The sequence below is a fragment of the Bombus affinis genome, chromosome 4 (genome assembly GCF_024516045.1).
Source record: "Bombus affinis isolate iyBomAffi1 chromosome 4, iyBomAffi1.2, whole genome shotgun sequence".
Classification (NCBI taxonomy): domain Eukaryota; kingdom Metazoa; phylum Arthropoda; class Insecta; order Hymenoptera; family Apidae; genus Bombus; species Bombus affinis.
The window spans coordinates 16,645,888-16,670,782 of record NC_066347.1 but is presented as its reverse complement, the minus strand read 5'-3'; the positions used below and the strand labels follow the sequence as shown (position 1 = coordinate 16,670,782).

Here is a 24,895-nt window from a genome sequence, read left to right as displayed (position 1 = left end):
GTAGTTGAGAAAGTTGGCCTGTAAATTTTCCTTGAAGTCGGTTAGGTCAAATCAAAGTTACGACGCGAACTTAATATTGAAAAGTAGTTTGGAAGCTCTCGTAGGAAGCTCTCATAGGAAAGTCGTAGGGACATGCAATCTCTCTGACCAGAGGATCCGTATCCATTTCAAGCAATTGACTCTTTCGAAACTTGGTCCTTATCTACTTTCAATTCGAAGTGAGATTAGGTAATCGCCAGAGCTGTTAACTAATGAACGGGAATTAATGAAATTAAATAATTGAATTTCTACGGTAAGGAGTAAATATCCGGTATTTTAAATACCAAATGATTCAAGATAATAAAATATTCGATAAACTTTATTCGACATGCATAAAGCGATACATAAGAGTATTTGCGTGAAATATCGGTTATGGGAAATTTGTACGAATATATTGGATTGTCTGGAAAGTTTCTTTCGTTTTATGAGAAAATAACAGACGCACGACGTTTTTTGTTTTATACTATTTTGTCGAATTACGGTCCATTTTGTTCTGTCGAGATAAATACCGCGACATTTCACAGACTTGGCTTCGCGTTTGTATAAAGGTTCATTGTTGTAAAAAACACGTTTGCGAAAGAAAGACACTTTCCGGACAACCTGATACATACATTACGTGTTACATGAAACGGTTTGCAATTTCATTGACGCTGTAAGTAGATACAATTATCGTAATTGTACGGATAAAAGTTGAAATCAATCTGAAAATATACAGGGTGTTTCGGTACGGGTAATAAAACCGATCGTGTGTAGTAGATTAACCGGCAGTTAGTACGCCATAGGAAAACATTCTTTGATTGAAAAAGTGAAATATGTTGCTCTTCGTCAGGCAAATAGAACGTGTTAATTGTAACGCACGTGGAATAAGTATTATCACGGTATCGTAGTCAAAGTGTAACATAGTGTATAAGATCGTGGTATAGCATTGGTTAAAGGTTGAGGACAGAGAAAAGCACAGATTCGAGAATCAGAAATCTTTTTATTACTTATAAAGTAATCACTTGATACATCCTTCTAATGAGAAGTTACTCGTACGAGTTACATAGACTCAGAAAATAGCGAGCAGCAATTAAAGAAGTCATTGCAAATTACACGATCGTTCCTGTAATCACGTTGGTTCGAAACGCTGTCTATTGCCAAACACTTTTACTTGACAAAGTTGTGATTCGATCCTCCAACTTCGTACAAACATACTTTACAAACTCGTTCATCATCATCCGTATAGAGCTTATCGTCATAATTATAGAAATCAGAAGCTATCTGTAGTAATACTTAATAAACGCAAGTAATCTAATTGCTATTATATGTACACTGCTGTTCGTAGGACATTTATGTATATGGGAACGTTTACTTATTAATCGGTCAGAATTTTCTATTCGTACAGAACAATGGTGAAAAACGTATACAAATTTTCTGAAAATATGCGTCAATCTCGCTATAATGTGATGTAAATCGTAGAAGATCTCGAGACGAATGAAATAGTATATTTTGAGATGTCTATCCACAAATACAGTTTCAAACCTAATAATACGAATGATAGAATTGATTAAAATAGAGAATCGAGGGACCTGACCAATATAGACGAGAGAAGAACGTTCAATGTTATTGTACATAATTAATTTTACCTCGGTATTGAATATACAAATACTTTATACTCTGAGAATTGAAATTAGATAATAACATAGTCTTAATACGTTTCAATAACTTCTCAATTGTCCATAAATGTCCCAATGCTTACAAAAATGCACATGTATCTACCTCTAAATCAATTCAATTCTACCAAACTCACAGTTTTTATTAAACTTAAACAACCTTCTTTAATACTAAAAAAAAAAATCCGAGAAAAAATCTTCAATTCATTCAGCACAAACCAGTTAATATATTCACTGCTGTTAACGACGTGTGATCACCGCACATACAATTTTACCCTTTTTCTTTCCCATTAAAAATTTCTTTATTTTATATTAATAATATTTGTTCCATTACGATATCCATTGCTTGTTTCGAAGTTACTTTATCAAAATACATAAAAGCAGAAATGTAATATTTAATGTGGTCGCGATATTACTTAAGATTAACCCATAACTGGTATAGCGATCATTCTAGCACGTGGACAGAAATGGTCAGATTTTAACAAAACGTGCTACTATGAATTGCATATATATGCACTTCCGTCCATAAGCTACGCGACTTTTCTTTAATTTCTTTCATTTCTTCGATAAAATAGGTTTGTAATAAAATCTCCAAAACCTAACACGTATAATTCAATTTTCCGTAAAGCACACGCAAAGATGACAATCTAATGTCGACTTAACTTTGTAATTCCAACGTTCGTCTGTGCCTGTTCTAAGCGTCCCGTGGCTTATACGACGATAGCATAGACCGATAATTATTAAGTTATACGTTGGTAAACAATAGAACGTTGAAAATAACGATTCCTAAGGTTTCGCAGAGCCCATCTTACCAATTACCGGACGAAGTAACACAACGTACGCGTCAATAGCAGCGAGACTGTTAATAAATCGTCACTGAACGATCGACCAGCATCGTGATCAGCCATGGACGATCAGATAAATTAAAATAAGCCTTCTGCGATCGTTCCGCGTAGATCGTACCAGCGGAAAGAATTTTCACAACTTCGGCAAGCAGCCACGTTTGACGTGGACAGAATATAGGAATAGAACAGACCACCCAACAACTTTCGTGACAATGAAATACGAACGGACTAAGCTCAGCTCGTTACCGAGGGGAAAATCGTAGTATTTAGGTCGACGTTCACAATGCACGGCGAGCTACAACAGTACCCCTTTTGTTTTCCCGTTCTGCCGCAGTCAAAACAGACCAGCTGCAGTCTAAATTAGTGGCGCACGGTTAACCCTACCGGCTAAAATCGTCGCGCGAATCGATTAAACATTCCCCTGGCTCCGATTCGATTCGCTTCAGAATCGGTTCACGCTTCCTAATCTATATTTTCTTTTTCTCTTCTTTCTGTCTGTGTTCTTGCTTCCTCTTCTCTTTCTATTTCGACAGATTAGACGAACAGACAGACGGAAATGCAGTTTCGTTCTCTGTGTAACGGGCGATTGATTTTTGCTAAGGAACGCGCCTGTTAAATGTTCTCAAAGAAAGCGTGATAAATTGGAAAGGCTGTTTGTAACGTCATCACTCTGTGATGTAATATCGCTTCACTCGATTGGATTTATTAATATTAACTAATACGCGAACCGTGGATGTTTACGCAAATTTGCATTCTTGCAAATACGTCTAAAGAAATGCATATTTTTGTACATCTTTTATTATTAATTTGAATATTTTGTATATGGCGGATTATTAGGCGAATTCTGTAAATTGTTTGATAAATGCATAAACATCCAAATGTAACTGGCTATCGATATATTATCGTATATTTATTAGCATACCTATTATCGTAGAAAATATAGGCGTAAAATTTGCTTATATTCGTTGCGAGAAAAACTAGAGAAGGTGAATTCATTTAGCGAAATTCGATAAGATTGATGCAACGTCCAATGCTGAAAGAATTCACACATATAATTTTCTGAGAGAAAGATTACGGCTTTATGTATCAAAGCTGTTAATTAAAGAGCCAAGGGGTAGTTTTCTTTTGTCATTGTCGACGAATTTCACACTTTAACCCTTTCGTTAGAATCCAATTAACGATTAAATACGATACTTCGTTATTGCATAACGATAGTATAACAGCGGAACTATACCTTCTACACGTTATAAATTATTAACAATGTAAATTTTGTCTTTTATTCGTGTCATTCGTGATTGACACGTTGACTGCCATCAACGTGAATTGATTAAAGTATTTAAATTAAATAAATGTCCTTAATATCATACCTACTAACATATACAGTCTTTTAAATGCAACTGTAGTCTGTTTAAACAAACTTGTTTTTTGATGAAATAGTAGGACAACCGGGCAGCAGTCAACGTATTACATAATGCATAACGAATTTTAAAGAAATATGCGCCAGAATAATCAAGTTCTATAAATTATTTAATCTATCATGGAAAATATTAAAACACACTGTATGATATACATTATCGGGCAAAAATTTGAAATTAGTCAGCATCTTCTAATTTTGTTATTTAGTCGAAATTAATGTAAAAATAAAGCAGATACGAATAATAATTCCCTTCGTTTCGACAGATTTATTATTAAAAAATATTCTAAGATAATATTGTTCAAAGTTCTTAGACTCTATGAAACACATAATAATCTCAAAGCTTTGACTCGTAGCGTATATCAAAGTAATATAACAAAATAGAAAAATTGCACAATTCTAGACGAAAATCTCGCTTGAAATATTCACTGCTGCTAAAATGCAACGACTTATTCCTCGAATTGGATTTTTCTCTCATAGCAAATGTCTTCATTTCAAGCAATAATCTTTCGTTTCGTTACGCTGGCCACCGCTCTGTTTGCCTCCCTAAATAAATTATTCTGCCAGTGGTTGCGTCAGCAGGATTACTCAAATATTTGAATCAGCGCAACATGAGCGTCAATAACAGTGAATGTATTAACCAGAAATATCAAACTATGCTGTGTTCAGTCACGGTCGTTAACTAAATACAATTGGTATTATTATCCGGTGACTATAATAATCCGAAATTTTAACGGATGACTATAATCATCGCTAATGATCAACCGTATTACGTCAAACATTATTTACAGCTGTATCAAATAATTATGGTACAAGTAAAATATGAAATTTCCTTCATTAATTGTAGTTAACGACTAATACGACATTCTTACGAGTAACTATAGTCACCTTTGTTAGAAAGCGCTCGATGTTGGATGATTATAATCACCCGCAGCAACGAAAGGGTTAGCGAAGCGTTAAATACGAAGTTTCACGCGACTAAAGCCCGATGTGGGCGAGCGAATTTTATCTTCAGTTAAATGTCGCAATGCTCGCGAATGCATCAACGACACGCGAGAATTCGCAACAGGCGAAAATTGACCGTCGCGTCGTCAGATTATAACGTTGCGCCTTTTTCTATTTTTGAAACGCGAGTTTCGCTCACGCGAAAAGAAAAATACGCACGCGAGAAGAAATATCCACGCGACAAAACCCACTTGTATGCATCGATCCTGACGCCACTAATAGTCGACGAGACATTGCGAGCGTGGACCGGAAATACATCGAAGCCTGTTTAACTGCCGCATGTCAAGGTGCATCGACATCCTCCTATGCATCGTACTTCCATCGATATTGCTTTCGATAAAATTACAGACCGTGGGGAGATTTTAGTAAGAATTTAGCTATCTTCTCACTCGTATCGACATGGATACTTTACGATTGTGGGATTAATTCAGGGTGAATTAATAGGATTTTGCGGAGATAACGTTAAACGCGATCCTGAACAATTTCAAATTACGCGTAACGTAACGTACATTAACGCTATTAACATTAATTAATATTAGTACTACCGACTTGTAATGTGCCATGGTAAATAATTATATTAGACGCGTGTGTTGAAAATAAATAAATATATAGGATTATACTTTTACCTTGATAAAAGCTAACATTGTATATAATTTTGATAAGAAGTAATTTGCATAGTTTCAACAGGCAATAATTTTTCGAAACATCTTATTTTGATAGATTTCGTAATTCTCGTGTCGATAATACGACGAATAATAAGGCAGTAAGAATATAAATATAAATAACAATGCTATAATAAGGACGTAAATAATTCTAAAATAATAGCACAGTAATAATAAAGGAAACACTATTACGGAAATAAATTACGTCATATTTTATCTCAATAATCTATTACAACCTGTGTGTGTGTGTGTGTGTGTGTGTGTGTGTGAACAAATACGTAATAAACAAGTGAATCTCTAATTCTTCAAAATTCAAATATCTACACGTACATCACCGTTCAAAAGTCTTAGGACAGTTGTCACATTTGATTCAAATTTCGTAAGAATTAAATAACTATTAAGAAATATGGAACAATATCGTTCAATTTAATATTTAAATACGTTAAAATTCTTATGCATTTATGAGAATTTATGACTGCACAAATACCTTACACCGAATACACGTAACATACGAAAATATGTAAAATATTCAAAATATAGTAATACCTCTGTAATACCCGATAAGTAGAACAATTTTCTATGTTCCATTTTTTTACTTATATTCATAGAATTATGAATTTACATAAAGATTCGCGATCCATTGGTGTATTGGTATATTATTTAAAAGACGCGTGAAACTATAAGTTCACATTCTACGTGAGATACTAAATTCTTGTTAAAAACAGATATCCCAAGAGTTTCATGCAGATTTATGCCACATATCGTAACACAGCTGTTCGAATTGATAACTTTTCCTCCATTTCACTCGCGTTTCCAATTTCATTCACCGTTCGGTGAGAATGAAACAGTAAGAAGCCACTTAAAAGAAAAATCCCAAAATAACAACTAACAATTTTTAAAATATAAATATGTAAATTCGATCGTTAGATTTCCAAAATATTACACCATTAAATATATATATATATATATATATATATATATACACATATGTATGTATATATACTTATTTCCTCTACACAACTTCACGAAAACACGATTTCTTCAGTCCCTCACCTGCGACAGTTGAGCAGGCACTGTTGTATTAAGCCGAGCGCGCGAAATTAGTTAAGTATTCACATGAATCGCGGCTCAGTGTGGTTTCGTCGTCGTCGTTCTAAGCGTAGAGGACAGAAGTGGAAACGCGCACACGGGACAGACGAGAAGATGTTTCAGCGACGCGAACTCGGCCCGAAACGCCGTGATTGTCGCCGATTTATTGCTCTAAGAACTTAAGATGAAACTCACGGGCCAAGGCCGCGTCCCTGAGAAAAGGCAATACTGTGTTTCTTTTTCCTCTTTGGGAAATTCCGCACCATTTTTACACGCTCATACTCTCGCACACACTCTCCGATTATCATCTCACATTCTCTATTTTTCTTTTTTTTTTTTGCTCCTTTTTCTCTTTTTATTCTTCGCGTTTATTCATCTTTTTACCACTCTCGTTCCTCTGGTTGCTCTACTCGTGATACGTTCGCGATTCGTTCATTACGCGGAATTATTCGTTTCGGTTGATGCATACGGAACGTCACTTTCTCCAATTACATTTTAAGGACACGTAGTTTGTTCGAAACGTCGTATATTCGATGAAAGTAATTCTCGTACGATACAATGGCACCTTCTCGATTAACTTCATTGTTCGGAATTTACAAGAATTGCTAGTTCTAACATTCAGAGATCCTTTAAGATAATTTGTACGTTAAAAGATTGAAATATACGTGGAGAATGTCTTTTCAACCGTCTAAAAATGCCAAGTTTCCTTTATATTCACTTTTGGAACATCTTCTCAAAAACTCATGTAAGAGAATCGCACGAAACATAATTTGGATATTTTTATTCGAAATATTTCCATTGCGATTCATAGGAAATTTCTTCTTCCTTTGACGCTGAAATCGAATAATTGACGATAGGAGGAAATTTCATGCGCTGGTCCATTGCCTATCAAATTGAAACTCCGGAGAAACGACATTTCATATGCATTAACTAGTAATGGCTTCTTCAATGTCCTTCTTCACGGTTCTGATGAGCGATCTCGCGTGAAAGCTTTGCCTGTCGCGATTTCGATCTAATCGCGGGCGTGGTAATTGGCGCGATTACGAGAACGATTATTCCCCTAACGAATAATAATACTAAAACCGAGCGATAGGCACACGGTTTTATGACTGACGACGAAAAGGAAATTGCTTTCCGAGAGGAAATCAGTGAAAATATTTATCTATACCGATAAGTCGATTTGATCTGAAGGAAACTTTCGAACTTTCGGGAACGTCCCTCGTTTCTCATTATCTTCTTGGTTCCGGTTCTCCCTTAAACTCGATACACAGTCGCGAACGTCGAACGGCTTTGACTTTTTCATCTCTTCGTTTAAGTAGTCGTTTAAGATCGTTCCACGAGCAATACGAGTATTTCCATCATTTAACAAAGTTACATGTAAAGTAATTATTCCAGTTATTGATACTTGCTCCTTTATTTCTAGATAGCTTTTTATTTGTTCAATATTCTTAACATTCTCTGATATCCTTCTTCCAGTCTTCTCTTTTAATACGCGATTTTTTTTTTGAAACACTCGTATTACTCGTTACTTGACTTGATAATTCGTATGTGTATTACAAATACGCGATCTGTTATAAAAAATAAGGAGATTACATTTACAAAGGTTTTATTTTGAAAAATCAAAGTAACAGGTTCCCTTGAGAAGCGATACATCGACAAAGACATGTCCTTTCTTTCCCTTTGCAGCAATATCGGAGTTATTTGTCCTTTAGAAGATTCGCTTGCACAATCAGTCTGATTTTCAATGTCTGTAATCTGGAATGAATTTAATATAATTTTTCATTTTAAGCAATAAATTTCAATGTAAGCAGCAGGGAAGTTAAATTCTTATTATCATAATTCGTTGGCAGATCAAAATACGCTGAAATACAATGCAATATAGAAGTGCTGAGAATATTATTACTCGATAATTACCTCGTACCAGAGAATTTAAATTTGGAATATTTTTATTCAAATACACCTGAATTTATTTATGGCGTTTTTACGAAGTTCGAACGTAACGTTCGAACCGTTTATTATTTATTTATTTATTTATTGCTGCAATTATCCAAACAAAAGAATAACGTTCGAATAAGAGGAACTCTGCTAGAAACCAGGAAATGAAATTATTTTATATTCGTCCTTCTGGAAGAATGATGAAACCACTTGATCTTTTGCCAACGTTACCCTCCTCCTCCTTCAACCTCCTTATTTCTATAACAGATCATGTACGATAATATAAATCTCGTGAAATTCGTATTTTATAAATTAACGTTTCTTCGTATTTTTATACACATCGTAGAAATATACTCGAGAAATTATACTCGATGATGAAGTTTAATCGTCACGTTACAGTGTTTCTCGAGATTCTTGTCAGCGGCTGTGAGCAAGATCAATATGTTTCATGCTATGAGAAAATTCATAGTACGGAGCTTGAAAATAAAGCTGAAATTTCAAATTAAAATATCCAGTCGTAATACCTATAATATAGTTAGATTCGATGTCTTGACGCCTCGATCTTTTATGCACATCTTACTGAAGAAATAAGTGGAGGAATATTTTTACTTGCTCGATATAAGCTTTATTTTTGTCTACTGGATGTAAGTTTTATTTTTGGTTTCCATTGGAGGTCGCAGAATGTATTCATTAGTATTCTAACTAAATTTAGAATATCAATAAACTCTTTGGAAGCAAAAGTATGATATAAACTTGGAATTGTTTATCATATAATGCAAGCTACGTCATAACGTAATTTTATAATCACGCAACGATGATCGAAATAGGAAAATTTAACAACGAATAAATGAAAAAAAAAGGAGAGTCTATGTCGTATTTAACGCACACAATTTTTATTCAAATTTTAATACTCCTATAATAACCGCAAGGATATAGATCTTGAAAACCTTGCATGACTATCGTAGACGAAAAGAATAATTCTAATAACGGTGCTTTTACTTCTTCAAATTATGCGATCTTCGTGCCATATACATTTCTGCATAACGAATATCGTAGAATAAATTCGAGTCACCGTATCAGGTAAATCACCCTGTATATCTTCAGGAATCGTTTAATAAAAAATTTATCGCCGATCGCCACGGACGCGCTATTATTCTCAAACCTCTCGCTTCAAAATGCATCGAATAACAACATTAATATCAACTGACATTCCCATGCTTCTCGAATATTATAATGCCTGCTTTGGCATTAAAATTTCAAAGTTAAATGTTGTTCGGCTAACAGCATGCTTCGATCTATGTTGACGCTTTCACTTTCATTTGTTCCGGAATGTTGAATTTCTAAGAAACACCGTGACGCAATGAATTTTCACGATAGAACGGTTCTCTATTGATCATCGCTTTAGAAAAGATGAAAATGACGAATACAAAAAGGAAAAAGAAAGGGAGAACAGGAGTCGCGCTTTATTGGACGTCGACGAAGGTTAAAGCGTAAGACTAACACGAGAAAGTTCAAAGGGAATCTCGAATCGTTCTGTTACGTTCGAAGAGAAATGGTCCAAAAATTTGGGAAGCAATGGAAAACCATTTAAAACGTCGCCTTACTTGCAATGAAGTTCGCAGGGGATTAGAAAATTTGAATTCGTCTGTGAAAACTTGAATACGTGTTTGCCTCGTGACCATCGATTAATCGTGATAATCTCAGTAAAAATACATTTATATACGCACGTACGAATAAATCGACTACTGACGTTACGTTACGTTACGTTACGTTACGAGAATAAAATGTCACGGACAATTTTTAAAAAAGTCGAACATTTCCACAGATATAATCGATCGTTTTCTTTTTTCCTTTTTCCTTTTTCTTCTATTCAATATGTTAAATTGTGACTATTTGAGATTTCAATATACATACGCGTGCGAGACTTTCCGATATGTACAGGATTCGAAAAGATATTGGATAACGCGTAAAACAGATTCTTCTCCCTTTCATCGAAGCGGATATATCTTCCAGAAGAACTAAATTTTTATCGCGATATTGGAATTATCGATCGATTGATGCAACGAACAAGTGGCATGAAATTTAAATATCTTCTATTCCAAGTATTTACACGTACGTGTCAGTTTCCATATCCGTTAAGAGTTAAGAATAATATTGTATTATTCTACGATTAAAATTATTCCTATTTTATCTCTATTTTCTATAGTAATCTCGAATAAACATTATTCCCCAGGTATTTGAAAAAAAAACCTTTAACCGCATAACGTTCCAACAATGATCCCTTAAAATAAACTCGCAACTTCCGTTAGCTAATAATGAAATTCAACTTTAACATTAATAACGCTGTTCATTCATCCTTCGTTAACTACTTCGCCCCATTGATCGATCACATCATCATCGAGCATTTATTTATCGTAACCTTCGTTATTTCTTCGTTATAGCTTCTGTACAGATCTTAGAATCTAGGAAAATATTCTTTGAAACATCTACACGAACGTGACTTACGATTCAAAAAGTGCAAAATTCGGATATTATAACCGGTGCCTAAACTCGATCGCTAAGAAAGTTACGCAAACGCGCATCGAAATCTCCGAGTAATTGAAACGATTCGAATGCGTCACGATCCTATTAGGCGATAGATGAGATAAGAAGAAAAAGAAAAAGAAAAAATGAAAGAAAGAACAAATCTTTTCTTATAACTTTCGTATTTAATAACACGACGATTTAACACGATTCGTAAGTATTCGAATCTTATCGTTCGATTTCACGATTTACACGTTTCGGCGCGCGATATCGCGCATCGTCGAAGGATCTTCGCGAGGCGAGAAACGATAGAACGATCGCAAGAACAACCTTACTTGTGGATCGATTCCTAAAAAGAAACGTTCGCTCGTCGAATCGAAATTTTACACAGGTGGCTATAATCACGATGTACGTTAACGTAGACGACGAAACCGAAAGGAAAGGATGGCTGTTCTACGATAACTTGAACCGAGGATAACGGAACATAAACGCCGGAATGGAAACGAAAAACGGAACGAGGGAGGATCTTTTACTCTGAACGTAAGTTTAATTGAAATTTTTAATGAAATTCAAATAACGTTGGAGTTAACGAATGTTTCATTGAGAACTTGGAAAATTTCAATATCATTTAAATTAAAACATTTCCGTTCGTTCGGCTTAATTTAAATAAGCGAGACGAAGCTTCTCTCGATCGAATAAAACGTTCAACCAATTTTTAAAGCTATATTTCAGCGTACAGTTCTGGCTTCTTCTTTCTTCGTGCTTCTCTAAATCGTTGCGACGTTCATCGAACGTAAGACCTCAGGTTTGTTCTCGTTAAATAATAGGGGCATTAAATACAATGGAAAATCGATCGTCCGTTCGATGAACGATGCACATTTAACCGGGATAGAGTTACAAAGGCATCGTGATTACGCTACATATAAAAAATAATCAGAACAACGTATCTTGCGGTCGAAGGCATTTCTAGAATCGATTCACCATCGCGATATTCGATATACCAGCACTCTCTACCGATGTACTTACAATTAATTTATTTGATATGCGGCCGTATACGCACGTACGATTCCTCGCCGCGGACATTTTCTAATCTCGGTCTCTAATTCGATCACTTAAAAATATCAGTTTAATTACAGAGGATAAGAGACAAACGAGGAGCGGACACACGCGAATACGATTTCTCTCGATCTATTTCACCCAACCTACTGTACATTCTGCGTGTTCGTATTTTTCACGCTTCTTAACGCGACTAGAGTCGAAGCTGGATACGAATCGAACAAATTCAGACGAATCGATGCGTGGACAATTTATATAAATCGTTGCACATCGATCTAACGTTCAATTGTTCATTTGTAATATCGGGTTCCTCTCGCGAATCACTACAATGTATGCTGCTACATCATAAAATCGTTGAAACGTTCGAAGATCGTTTCTGGTAGGAATTCCTTGGATAGTTCGCCTAACGACAAAAATATATGCGGGTCGATAGAACTGGAAGATGAAAGATGGCTCTACCTGATGAGAGCGCGAGAAACAGATACACACGAAACACGCATGAAACAAGAAATTATTATCATCTACAATACGTTTTCAAGTGGTTATTTAAATACTTAATGCTATCGCGAATCGAGTAGAGAGAGACAAAGAAAGAGAGAGAAAGAGAGAGTATTTGATGTTAAACATTCGTGAACGCGTTCGCGGGTGTCCAACATGGATAACTTACCTCGTAGACGTCTAAAGGTATATTATCGTAACTCCATCGTGTTGAAGAAAACGATTTCACGTGCCCGTAGGAACGAACGATGCTCGAACGAGTACCATATGTATACGTTATACGATATAATTCGACAATAAAATTAGAGTAGTCTAGTAATAGTATAATATAATAAGCGACGATAGACCGTCTTTTTAAGAGCTAATTGGTGTTCGTACGTTGATCCCTTTTTTCATTTTGGTACCGAGTTATGATAATTCTTCTCCTCGATCGCTTATCCATTCGTTTATCATTATTCCCCCTATCATTTTTATCCGACCTCTGCTTGTTCTCGTTTCTCAATCGATTTTAATATCGCTCAAATGGGTGAACGTCGCTGCTTGGCTACGTTTCTCGAAGACTTCGTTACTTTCGATCATTTTTATGGATAGGCGCGATACAATGGATCTCCTGTCAATAATGGAATCCTAAAATTGCGTTAAAAGCACGTGAATTCGATAAAAATTCGTAGGAAAAGCTGATTTTAATGCGCCTAAAGAGAATTCAAAGTTATTGTGTAATTATATCGAAATACACCCTGAAGCTGCGTATTAAAGAGCTTGCAGAGGATTGAAATATTCAATTAGTCGTTTCAAATGGAATAACATACAGGTGTGTTAGAAGGATAAAAGAATACTTGCGTTGGCATGGAAGAGATGTTGGAAAATTATTCTACGATCGATGCTTACGATTGTATTATTTTATCCCAAGACAACTTTTCTCTTCGTAAATTTTGATGGAGGCACCTCCGTTATGGATTCCATATGAAACTGCGATTTAAGACTTTGTTGGTTCATCGACTGACTGACGCAATTTCGTTTGAATCGGTGTTTTCCATCACGAAACTTCTGATTGTATCTCGATATCGTATATAACGCTAGAAGACATGTCGATTAAATTTCAGGTGATCACGCAAATACGTTAAATCGATTATATCACGCTAATCCCACGTATGAAGCTTTTCAAAGTAGATTGTATTATCCAACTTCGCAAATATTTTTCATAGATTTTTCTATTAAATCCATGCGCACTTTCCTTCTCTCAGTAGTTCCATTTTTTCTTGAAATCGTGTGTGTAATCGTGTGTACGCGTGTATTCACGTGTGTGTGTATATGTGTGTGTGTGTGTGTGTGTGTCCAAGCAGTGCCAAGAAGTTCGACAAATGTTCACATGACAAGAAAAAACAGCATCGTGAAGAAACCTCTGTATCTTAAGAACAATAAATATTATATCAGTATTTTAACGTACGTAGAAAATATATATATATGTATATATATAGATATATATATATATAATATTTATATTAACGCGGGACTTGTTTCTTTAAATAGAAAAAGATATGTATACCCGATGCGACGAGGTATCCTAGAACAAGCGAAGAGAACAATTTAACAAGACAGTTTAAGTAAACGTTTGTATACCAGCAGAGTCGGATAGAACCTCTTTCCTTCTTGACGAAATTCAACAAATAACCGTCACGGTAAATATTTCGCTTGTCGATCACGATTATCAAAAACGTTTCTTCGAACGTAGGCTCGTACAGTTCGAACGATCGATCGAGTAATAACAGAAAGAAAAATTTATGGGGGCGCAACAAGGATAACAATCTGTTTTGAAAAATTTCAACGGACAACAAAGAGAATTCTACGGTGGATCAACGATCCTAACGATCACGATGGTCGAACGAATAATTCTAATTTCAATTGGAACGAAAAATTCTGTCCAACTCTGTGAACGCTAATCCCTAGAAACTACGCGTCCTCCGCGTTTGAAAGAAGGCGACAGCGTTCGCGACTAAAACGCGGAGGCGAAAAATTGTAAAAATCGCGTCTACGTGGAACGACAGAGCTAAATTGATAAAGATAGGGTTTATTTATACTTCGCCAACTCGTAATACCTAGAAAATGGAACGTAGAAAAATATAAAATAAAAAATCATACAAACGAATACGGTGAAGATTAGTCTTTATAATACATCAGCTACTCGATTTCGTTTTTCCAATTATCATATTCCTTTGATCCTAGCCTCTCACTAATTCGGTTTCCTTCTCGGGTCGTACCCCGTCAAGTTCCACACCCTTAAAACTCGCCGATACGTTACACGCAACAGCGACGTCGCGAATGAGCAAAAAGTTTCCTAATTACACTTGAATCTTCTACACACGCGTGTATTATTCCTCGACATTCGTGCGACTATCTTCGAAAAAATTTGCGGACAATCTGTTCGCGCGGTTTCGTCGTTGATAAGTCGAGAGAAAATATGCGTACGCAAATTATTATACGCTTGCTCTCTTAGCTATACGAGAGTACGATTTTAAAAATATATACGTGTATGCATGTAGAGGCTCGTAATCGATCGAAAAAGTTTCCTAATCTTTATACAACACATGTACGCACGTACATATGTAACACGTATGTATCTATGTATTGTTCACCTATGCAGAATGTAATTAATTTACACGTTCGTAGAAAGGGATCTCGAGGCTCCGACGAGAAAGGTTGGAGAGCACCTTGGTAAATTACGCGTCGACATCGCTAATCTGTCGATGGAATAAATATCGATTTATCACATGCGACTTACGCAAACAAAAAGAGAGAGATAGATAGATAAATAGAGATAGAGAGAGAGAGAGAGAGAGAGAGAGAGAAATAGATAGAGAGAGAGAGAGAGAGAGAGAGAGAGGAAAAACGAACGTGTATCGTTGATGACCGATGTCGGTGACGATCGTCGTTCGTTCGCCTAGATCTCCCTCTAGTTGTTCCATCGAAGATAGAATTTTACTCAGGATCAGCTCAGGCTCTACCAATTACGGCCGGAGGTCAGAGCGCGTTCTCCATTTCTTCTGTTGTCAGCTGGAACTGCTCTTGACCTATATAGCAGCGAACAAAGCCGATTTAACGATCCACTGGGAGCATTACGTAGGCAAAAAGGATTTCAGTATGATAGGATGTTTGATCGAATAGCTTCTCAAAGACTTTCTTTCCGATGAAGGACAGTCGATGGAATAGTTCTTTAGAAAACTTTGCATAATCTTATTGTCGGCCTTTCATATTACGGCTTTGTACAAATTGTGAGAGATAAAGCAGATAAACAATTTATTCCGAGTTCATGCAAATATACGACTATCAGGAGAATAGATGTCGCAAACAATATTTGTTCATTCTCGCGAGACCGTTTCTAGGAAAATTTGTAAGGTCATTGGAGAATATATTTAATACTTGTCTATAGTAAATTGCATCAGAGTGCAAGAAGAAATGGGATGATATGACCTAGAATTATATCAAAGATAAGAGTGTAGGATCCTTTCCCTTTCCTTTGGATATCGAGCATTCCTTATTTTCACATTTTATATACCATCTAGATTAAATATTTTCATGACCGATTCAAGATAGATTCAACGTAGATTAATAATTTCTAGACTAGAAAATAGGAAAGAGAAACTTTCTTCTTATTTTCTTTTCTCTTTTTTGAGGTAATACCGGCAGATAAAACTAAGATTAATATAATCTTCAGAAGGAAGAAATAAAAATAACACTGTGATTTCATAAAATAATACAATATATGAAATAGAAAATGTTTTCTTCGCTCATCTGATAAAGCTATTAACGTAGATTTTTATTTCTCTCGACTGACCCTAATTTTGTTACCATTCTGTGCTTTATTACGTCGTCATATTCGCAACTTAGATTCGCGAAATATTTTTTTCTGTAACAGGGTACCCAAAGAAAAAAATGGAAACACTTACTGCATAAATACGCCGCGAGGTCACGGTCCTCCGCTTGCAGGGCTAGATCGCGAGGTGTGTTGCCGTGTCGATCCTTGATGATTAAAGTAGCACCGCCAGCCACTAACATGCAGCAAATGGAACGACGTTTATATTGAGCCGCTTTGTGCAGAGCGGTTTGACCTCTGCAATTAGAAAGTGCAGATCATTTTTTTTTCTTTCTTTGCTCTCTGTTTACGCGCCTGGAATAAATCTCATCCTTGATCGGTATTATAGTTTGCATATACTGAACAGATTTTGAAATATGAACAAAAAATTTTCCGATTTACGCTACAGCATTTATAGTCGGTTATTTATGCCTCGTGCTATAAACGAAGCTAATTTTTTTAACTTTGAAATGTCATGGAAAACCTTCCTTCTGCCCTTTCATGGTAGCCACGTTTGTTTAGTTTGTTTGTATCGAATCAACTTTTGTTCATCTTTTATCCGTTTTTATACATTGGATTTTAGTTTTCTGCCTGTTTTTATATAATACAACTTACTTGTCGTTGTCGATCATATTGAGAATACTCGATGGTGCGCAAGCGATGAGATATCTGACAATATCCTTGTGACCATATCTCGACGCTAGGTGAAGAGCAGTTTGTCCAGAGGAGTCGATGGATAGAAGAGAGTATCCTTTCTCGTGAAATTCTTTCAAAGCCTGTAGATCGCCGATTTTCGCTGCTTTCAAAATACCATCGCTGGCTTTCTCCAGTAATCTCGTGTGAAACGTGTGAACCTCAGAACTCAAGCCAAAAAGTCTATCTCGTGGACTGGAACAAAATTATTTTTATCCTCTTTATACTTTTTGCATTCAAATTAATCGTTCTTCTCTGACTTTTCTGTTCTTTCTTAATTTGTAACTTTTTTCTATTTTATTCGATATAAAACCTTATAGGACAGATAGTATGGAGGTTTCGAGCTTTGCGGAGAAAAAGTAACGCAAAAAATTGATATTGTGGTTAGCCGAAGCGGGAGAAGTTAAAAGATAAAGAAGAAGAGAAAAAAATTTAATATTTTCAAAGGCTTCCCCATTTCACTGGCACAGGGAAACTCTAGAAAGAAACGAACGTATTCGCTACGGTATAATACAGTATTAACTAGCATTCCTCCGCAACAGTAACCAGGAAAACCAAGTAAAAGGAACATCCCAAGCACTGGAACGAAATTAAAGTTTCTCTAGAGTGGTTGGTTTGGAAGTGAATGCGTGCGGGTTTGTTTTCGAAGATATAGATTCCTGCAGCTAAAAGGAATGCGGAATGGAAGGTTGGCGGTATTATTATTAAAGATAGAGATTTCAAGGTAGAGATTCTACATAGAGATTTCAGATACACATAACACCGTTTTCTCTAGTTACATATTTTCTTTCTGGTTACGTGAATCGACGTATATTTTATATCCTTTTTTATATTTCTATCTTGCACTGGTTACATTACGTTAAATAAAAAAATTAATTTAAAAAATGAAGAGCAAAATACTTAGTGCATACAGGACATTCAATTTTACTTCATCTTGAACTTTTAACACTTTACCATTTTTTAACAAAAGGTAGAATCTTAATCTCATCGCTATGTCTTACAGTTCAAACGTTCCACCATCGAATATTTCATTGAAAGTTGCATTCTCATGTAAACAATTATTATCAGTAACTCTTCTTCAATAAAAAAGATTCTTAAATAAACGTCCCATGGAATTACATAATCCAATCTTTGCGGGATAAACTTGTTATTAGTACAACTAGCTATAAACTTCTAATTCTATATTCATGTGCTGTGATATCAAATTGACTTTAACAAATGATGATAGCTTACCTAATGAAGGTAGGTAGTGTTTGATTTTGTGACTGTGAGACAACCGTGGCAGAGATTGATTTTGAGGAACTGCTTTGCTTGTTCGCGTCTCCAGATATTTTTTCCTCCTTCTTCACATTTGCAGATCCATCCTGAGGCGCGTCTTTATTCAACGATTCATGAGATTTCGCAGTATCCTGATCCTTGTCCTGTATCTTCGTTTCAAGTGGTGTTTCATGTGGTGATTCAGGCGCTGCAGTTTCAGGTGGTGATTCAGGCGCTGCAGTTTCAGGTGGTGATTCGGACGCTGCAGTTTCAGGCGCTGTAGTTTCAGACGCTGCAGTTTCAGGCGTTGCGTTCTGTGGTTCGGAAACTGGCTGCGCCTTTGGCTCTTCTTTAGGCTTCTCGTTTGTCATGGCTGCATTTTTCTTTGGTCGTTCTTCGCTATATTACACGTTCTTTCTATTAATCTAATGATACGATTGCATTACCATTACAGATATCATGGACACACGGACGAATATGTGAAGTGGCAATAAAAGGTTCAAACAAGGTATTTATTATTTTGAAGCTACGAGTCATAATTGCGTAGCTCCTGATCACTGTTATTACATGCAGAATTATTTAATTATCTCTCTGTGGACAATATAGACGAAAGACAAATAAGTACACTGCTATATCACATAAAAAGATATTGTTCTTTGTTTAATGTGTATTAACTACTCGAAAACATTTCTCTAATTTTGACATCTCGTTCAATGTGTCATTATATAAATTATATAAATTATCTTTATACAGTATCGTTCAAATTTGAAATCATTTCATATCAATCAACAGCTTTATATATTAGAGTTTCAAAATTCATTCTGCTTAAAGCTTAATTATTAATTTATATTAAGTAAGGGAAATATCATACAATGATAAAATTACAGAAATGCCTTATCTTAGATTAGACTCTATCTACAGAATTTCTACCATAATAGAACGTAAACTAATAACTTAAAATTTTGTACCAATAGAATAAGCATAAGAGACGAAGCAAGAAAGTTATTTAAACGCCATATGATGGAATTAATTTTTACAATATTTCTATATAGCCGGTATATACTGAACAAAGAACAACATCATCATGTTCCATCAACGGCTTTAATAGTTACATATCGTTTTACTTTCGACCAATACAAAAGGCACAGTACAATGTTGATTACGTATCAGCAGAAGGATCATATGATAGAATCGTCATAACAAATCGATCGAAGACGATTCAAATAAGATATTCTAATTCGCTGAATGAGAAGTACCTTGGCGACGGATGAGCGGCTGCCGATTCTTGGTTCGTAGACATCTTCGTCCCATCAGGCTCGTTCGACTGATTGGAGGCACTCTCCTCGAGGACGTACACCGCTTCGACAGCTACATCAGTCACGTAATGGAGTTGCTCTTGAGCTCTATCAATCCTAAAGAATCGTTCCGCGGTACACGCTGAAAATTGATCCGAATGGTTAGTACGACGTAATTTATGCCCAGAAAATTATTTACCTTTGAACAAATTTCTTTTTTTTTTTTAATAATAATTCTTTAGCAAACAACGACCCCTAACTGAATTCTTCACAACATTACTCAAGGCTGACGACCTTGATAAGATATTAAAAAATTATTGAAATCAACGATAGTTCCCCTTTTGTAAATATTTAGCAATCTTCCAAAAATATTTACTACTGTTTCGTGTTACTTAAGCATTACAGATAAATTTTTATTAAGAAAAGAAATCTAAAATTATTACATGTGGCTAAGAAATCTTGTGAATCGTAGGAGCAAACAGTCCGTATAGTTGTACTTACAGTCGAGGAAGCAACAAGTGTCCATGTTATGGTCTTTTGCCAGGATCTTCCTCAGTGATTCTAGGTCGGTGGTGGCGTCGAGATCAAGTGGATCTGCGATCCATGTGGTCGCGGCCTTCTTCAACATATCTTTATCGTGATGATACCTCTCGTAATCTAACATCTTGATCTTCATCACCGGCAGTTTTAACCTCTCCAGTTTGACGTCTTGCTGAGGTTTGCTCGCGTTCCTTCGTTTCGCTAGCATTGTCGCTTTGTTTAGCAGTTTCAGGTTTATAATGGATGGCAGCAGTCGACAAGCCTCGCCATCGACCTAAGGTACGAATTATAGTTCTTTTTGTATACAATTGGCTATTCTAGTTGTACACAATAAATGATATTTGGCGAGCGATTAAATTTTTATTTCGTGATAATCTGAGAAACTACCTCAGTTGTGATATTCTTAGGGTTTGCCAGAAAAATGCAAGAGATATAAATAAATAAAGTAATTTGAGCTGAACTTTTATCATAGACGGTTATGTAATATAGTATATCCTATGTTCACGACGCCTGATTTATTTGCAATTTGTCTTCTGTATTTTTTTTTTTTTTTTTTTTTTTCATTACACGCTAAGCTATTATTTACTCGCTCAAACTCACTAAATCGCTATATCATACCGTTTAATTATCCAAGCTTTTTATTACGCGTTTCTTAAGTTTCCCTAATACACAAAAGATTAATTTCTTATCTCCTGTTTTATCTTATCTCCTAAATTTAAATAATCACTCTCGTGTATTATGATCGAATATCCAATTTTTAATGAAATATTAGCATAATAAATTATTGTAACAAGTGATAGTTTAGTCTCCGCCGTGGCGTCCTGGAATAACTCAGAAACGATAAATGTTATCATAATTTTAAGATCACTCCAAAATAACATACGACGTAAACTCTCGCTAATCTTCGATTAGATCGATCCTTAAAATTATAATTATAATATAAAGAAGTCGAAATTTATATGTTTCATTGAGATAGGTGGAGACCCCGTGAGAAAATGAATACTTGTATCGATACCTGATATTTCATCATAGCACTTGAGGATAAAAGGTTCCCCATGAAGAAAATTTACCTGCATTGGAATGGTCCTTGTAGTAACCAGCTTAGCTGTGCTACATTGAGCAATGCAGGTGCCGTGTCCACCTGCTTGAAGAAGCGGAAGCTGGTACGTCGTTAAACCAACAACCTCGATCATTCCATCCTCCGTCGATGGTTCTTTCGTTCCACTCGCAGCACCCCAAGGATGCGTTCCGCCGCCGTACGAGGCAATGTTCAAGAAGACTATAGCGTGAACTCGATGCTCCTTCAATTTCGGTGTCATATCCTGGCCGTCGCAGTCCAACGTCACGAATTCTGAGAGATCCTTCCATTTTCGTCGCACGAGATCCTTACCACCCATTTGACCATAAAACATTTTGTTTCGTAGCCGCGAGTTAAATCTTTCTGGATGCGCCTCTGCAAAACAATCGAATACTTTTATACTACTTTGTCTTTCCATATAAATATTTGATCAACTTTTAACATTTATAGAAATAACGTTTACGACTGGTATAGTGGTTGAAATATTCAATGAATTTCAATGAGGCTCCTCCGCAAATAGATTTATTGGCTAACTTGTTTCTTTTCTTTCCTAAGCAACTTTATATTTTGAGACTCGACTAGAATATTTTTACTTGGCAGTCGATGTGCTTGAAATATTCGTAACAGTCGGAATATCTGAAATATTTATGTCAGTCGAAATATTCAGATCCGACAACTAATTGTATTTAACCATGGCCATTTAATTCGAACGAGCTCAATGGAAGGTATAGATATACTTTTGTTACAAATAATTTTGATATTTGATAACAAAAAGATGTACAATGTAAGGATTTTACTCCAATCTATCAAGTTAATTTGTCAATTAGATACTCAATTTCCTTACCAGTTAAAATTCTCCCGTTTCATAATTTTTAATTTTTTAAAACGACGTTTTAAAAACGTCTAACCAAGAGATCAACTGGGTTAACGGATTAAATCTTGCAAAGAATTCTGTCACATCTTCTCTTAAAACTCCTCTAACCCCTAAACTATCGATCCTTCACAGCCATTCACCCTCAAAACGTCCTTACATCCTCTCACTCTACATTCACTCTCGTTCCCATCCACATAGAAAACACACGGCCACTTAGGGGTCTAAAATATGGCATTTCAGTGAAAGACGTTCGCATGAAATATAGCAACAGGTTCCCAACTACTTTGCAGGGTTCTTCGACGGTTCAACGGTACCGACGGAACGTCTCTAAATAATTTAAACAAACTGTTGCATACCGCTTGGGAAAACCTATTTCAGGAGGGCCGCAGGATGAGACCTTAGAGACTAACCTCGAGCTTCGTGAAATTCAAGGGCAATGTGCGCATCCACACCAAGGGAGAAGTAATTATTAACGACGTTCAAAGGTAGATTCTCTTTGCCTTTGCCATTATCATCGTCGCCTTGCGCATCAGGATTCCTCTCCACTACCAGTTGCCATCTATCCAACAACGTCGTATCGCTCTCTCCGATATTCGTCAAAATCTTCCCAATTGGCTCGTCGGTGTATCCGCCGCCCCATCCTAATGCTCTGGCCAGATCGTTTCCGGTTCCCAGAGGAAGCACGCCCACCGCTGGTGGAGGAGATGCGCCGATCTGATCCAGGATCGATAATACCCAACCGACCGTACCGTCGCCGCCACACGCCAGAACTCGTAGATTAGGAACTGTCTTGAATAATTCCAACCTGAAAGCGAGGAAATATTTTCTTTTTCGAGGAAACAGTTTCTTCTTTATTTGCCTTTCGCGTTATAAGAACAAGTTCGCGAAGCTATTCAAACGTTTGTAGACATCTTTTACTGACTAAAATTTTATTTACGCTGTTATGAGACTCGATTATCAAGATTGTATTGGTGAAATTCGAAATAAATCTGGAAACATATTGCACATAGAAAGGATCGGTTAATACAAGTACATATGTATATACCTCGCAGAGATCACAAAGATAGTTGAACAGTCGATACTAACAACAATAGTCGATTAAATTGTAGGATTATAGGATATTTTCTATTGTCTACGTATATTATGCGATAAATAATTTTATAACATGGAGTATAAAGGTGGATGCAGGCGCGCACACAAATATACATATTTAATTAAACCGTACCATACAATCAAACAACTTAACCAAAATGTGATTATCACGAATCACCTAGCACCGAATATTTGGTAATTAAAAATATTGTCCGGATGGTTTCGTTGATTCACTGCTGGGATATCTCGAATCGTTCGAAATAAAATGAAGCTAACCGATTGATGGCTTTTATTTTCAAACACTTGATTAATAAAATCAAGCTGCAGCTTGTACCGTATATGATACATATTTGAAGAATTTTTAACGCATTATTAAATGCGTTTCACTCGACGTAACAAATGTTTGTGTGTAACGTGCTTTTTATTCAATGTAATACACAAATATTTGAAAAGTCAAATTTCGAAAGACGATAACGCCGTCACGTGCATACTACATTTCACGATGTTTGTCCATACCTATACCAAATACAATTTCAACAACAATATCGCTTGCAAATTAATGTTAAAGTAAAAGAAAGCTACTTGTTCCTATTTTCGTTATCGTCAGATGCAGTAAATTTCATTTGCATAATTAACAAATTTCAGATATTCGATGAATAGCGAGATAAAATGTTACAAGTGGTTCGTTAGAAAAATACAGGAAAGTTGATTGCTAGGTAAGTTTCGAGAAATTTTGATCATCGTATGCACAAAGTTACGGTATATTCGTGGACAATGCTGTTTACTGTGTCGTGGTGAAAGCAACCAAATGAAACGCTAGAACTTTTGAATAAACTTTCGAAGGAAGTTCCGATAATACCGTAGCGACGACCTTTATTCTAAAAGCTTCACCTTTATTGAACTAGGCCTGCGAGCCAGAAAGTGCAACTTTAATTAAATCCCTTGTTCATTTGTCATATTTTCCAATATCCCTCCCGCCTTTTCGACAAGACCAATGAACTAATTCAACTGAATTTCCATTCAGTTAACCTAATTCCCTACCATAACCCTGACTGCTGAAATAGAAAATAGCATAATATAAATAGCAAAATATTTCTTTCCTTTCTGCCCTTTAAAACAGATCCTTCGAAGGGTAGATATTCTACGAATGAAGTGAAACGAAAGAAATTAATTAAAATAATTGTATTCGTCGTTGAAACATGAGAAACTAAACAACGTAAGAAAATAATAAAGAAATTAGTTTCTCCGACAAAAGAAAATGTCGATAAACTGCAACAATAAAGAAATTGTTCGACAGAAGAGTTGCCCATCGTAAACATCTACAATAACCAACGATGGATATAAAATAAATTTTTAATTAGCGATACACGTCAAATGCGTTCACCTATAGGTAATGTCTGACAATTTACGATTCCACAACATCGTGAAATATCTTACCACTTGAATAAACACAGTACCAGATCGATATACGTATCCACCATCTCCGTTTTATCTTCTC

General features: G+C 35.9%; 1 protein-coding gene across 3 annotated transcripts in view; it reads right to left on the bottom strand.

The window, feature by feature from the left end:
- LOC126915496 (eye-specific diacylglycerol kinase) overlaps positions 1-24,895 on the bottom strand; it is an 80,433-nt gene that overhangs the window by 14,479 nt on the left and 41,059 nt on the right. The window contains exons 4-12 of one of the 3 annotated variants that reach the window (XR_007710215.1): positions 22,716-23,110; positions 21,424-21,806; positions 20,315-20,627; positions 19,775-19,955; positions 18,495-18,917; positions 17,184-17,456; positions 16,663-16,826; positions 15,611-15,786; positions 999-15,456 (exon numbers count right to left, since the gene is read on the bottom strand). Coding sequence is in view for 1 of the 3 variants with exons in the window: in XM_050720204.1 (XP_050576161.1) it covers positions 15,737-15,786; positions 16,663-16,826; positions 17,184-17,456; positions 18,495-18,917; positions 19,775-19,955; positions 20,315-20,627; positions 21,424-21,806; positions 22,716-23,110 (2,182 nt within the window). In the remaining 2 variants the exon portion in view is untranslated. Of the gene's footprint in view, positions 1-998; positions 15,787-16,662; positions 16,827-17,183; positions 17,457-18,494; positions 18,918-19,774; positions 19,956-20,314; positions 20,628-21,423; positions 21,807-22,715; positions 23,111-24,895 lie in introns of those variants that run through there. The other 2 variants (XR_007710216.1, XM_050720204.1) reach the window with 2 other exon arrangements.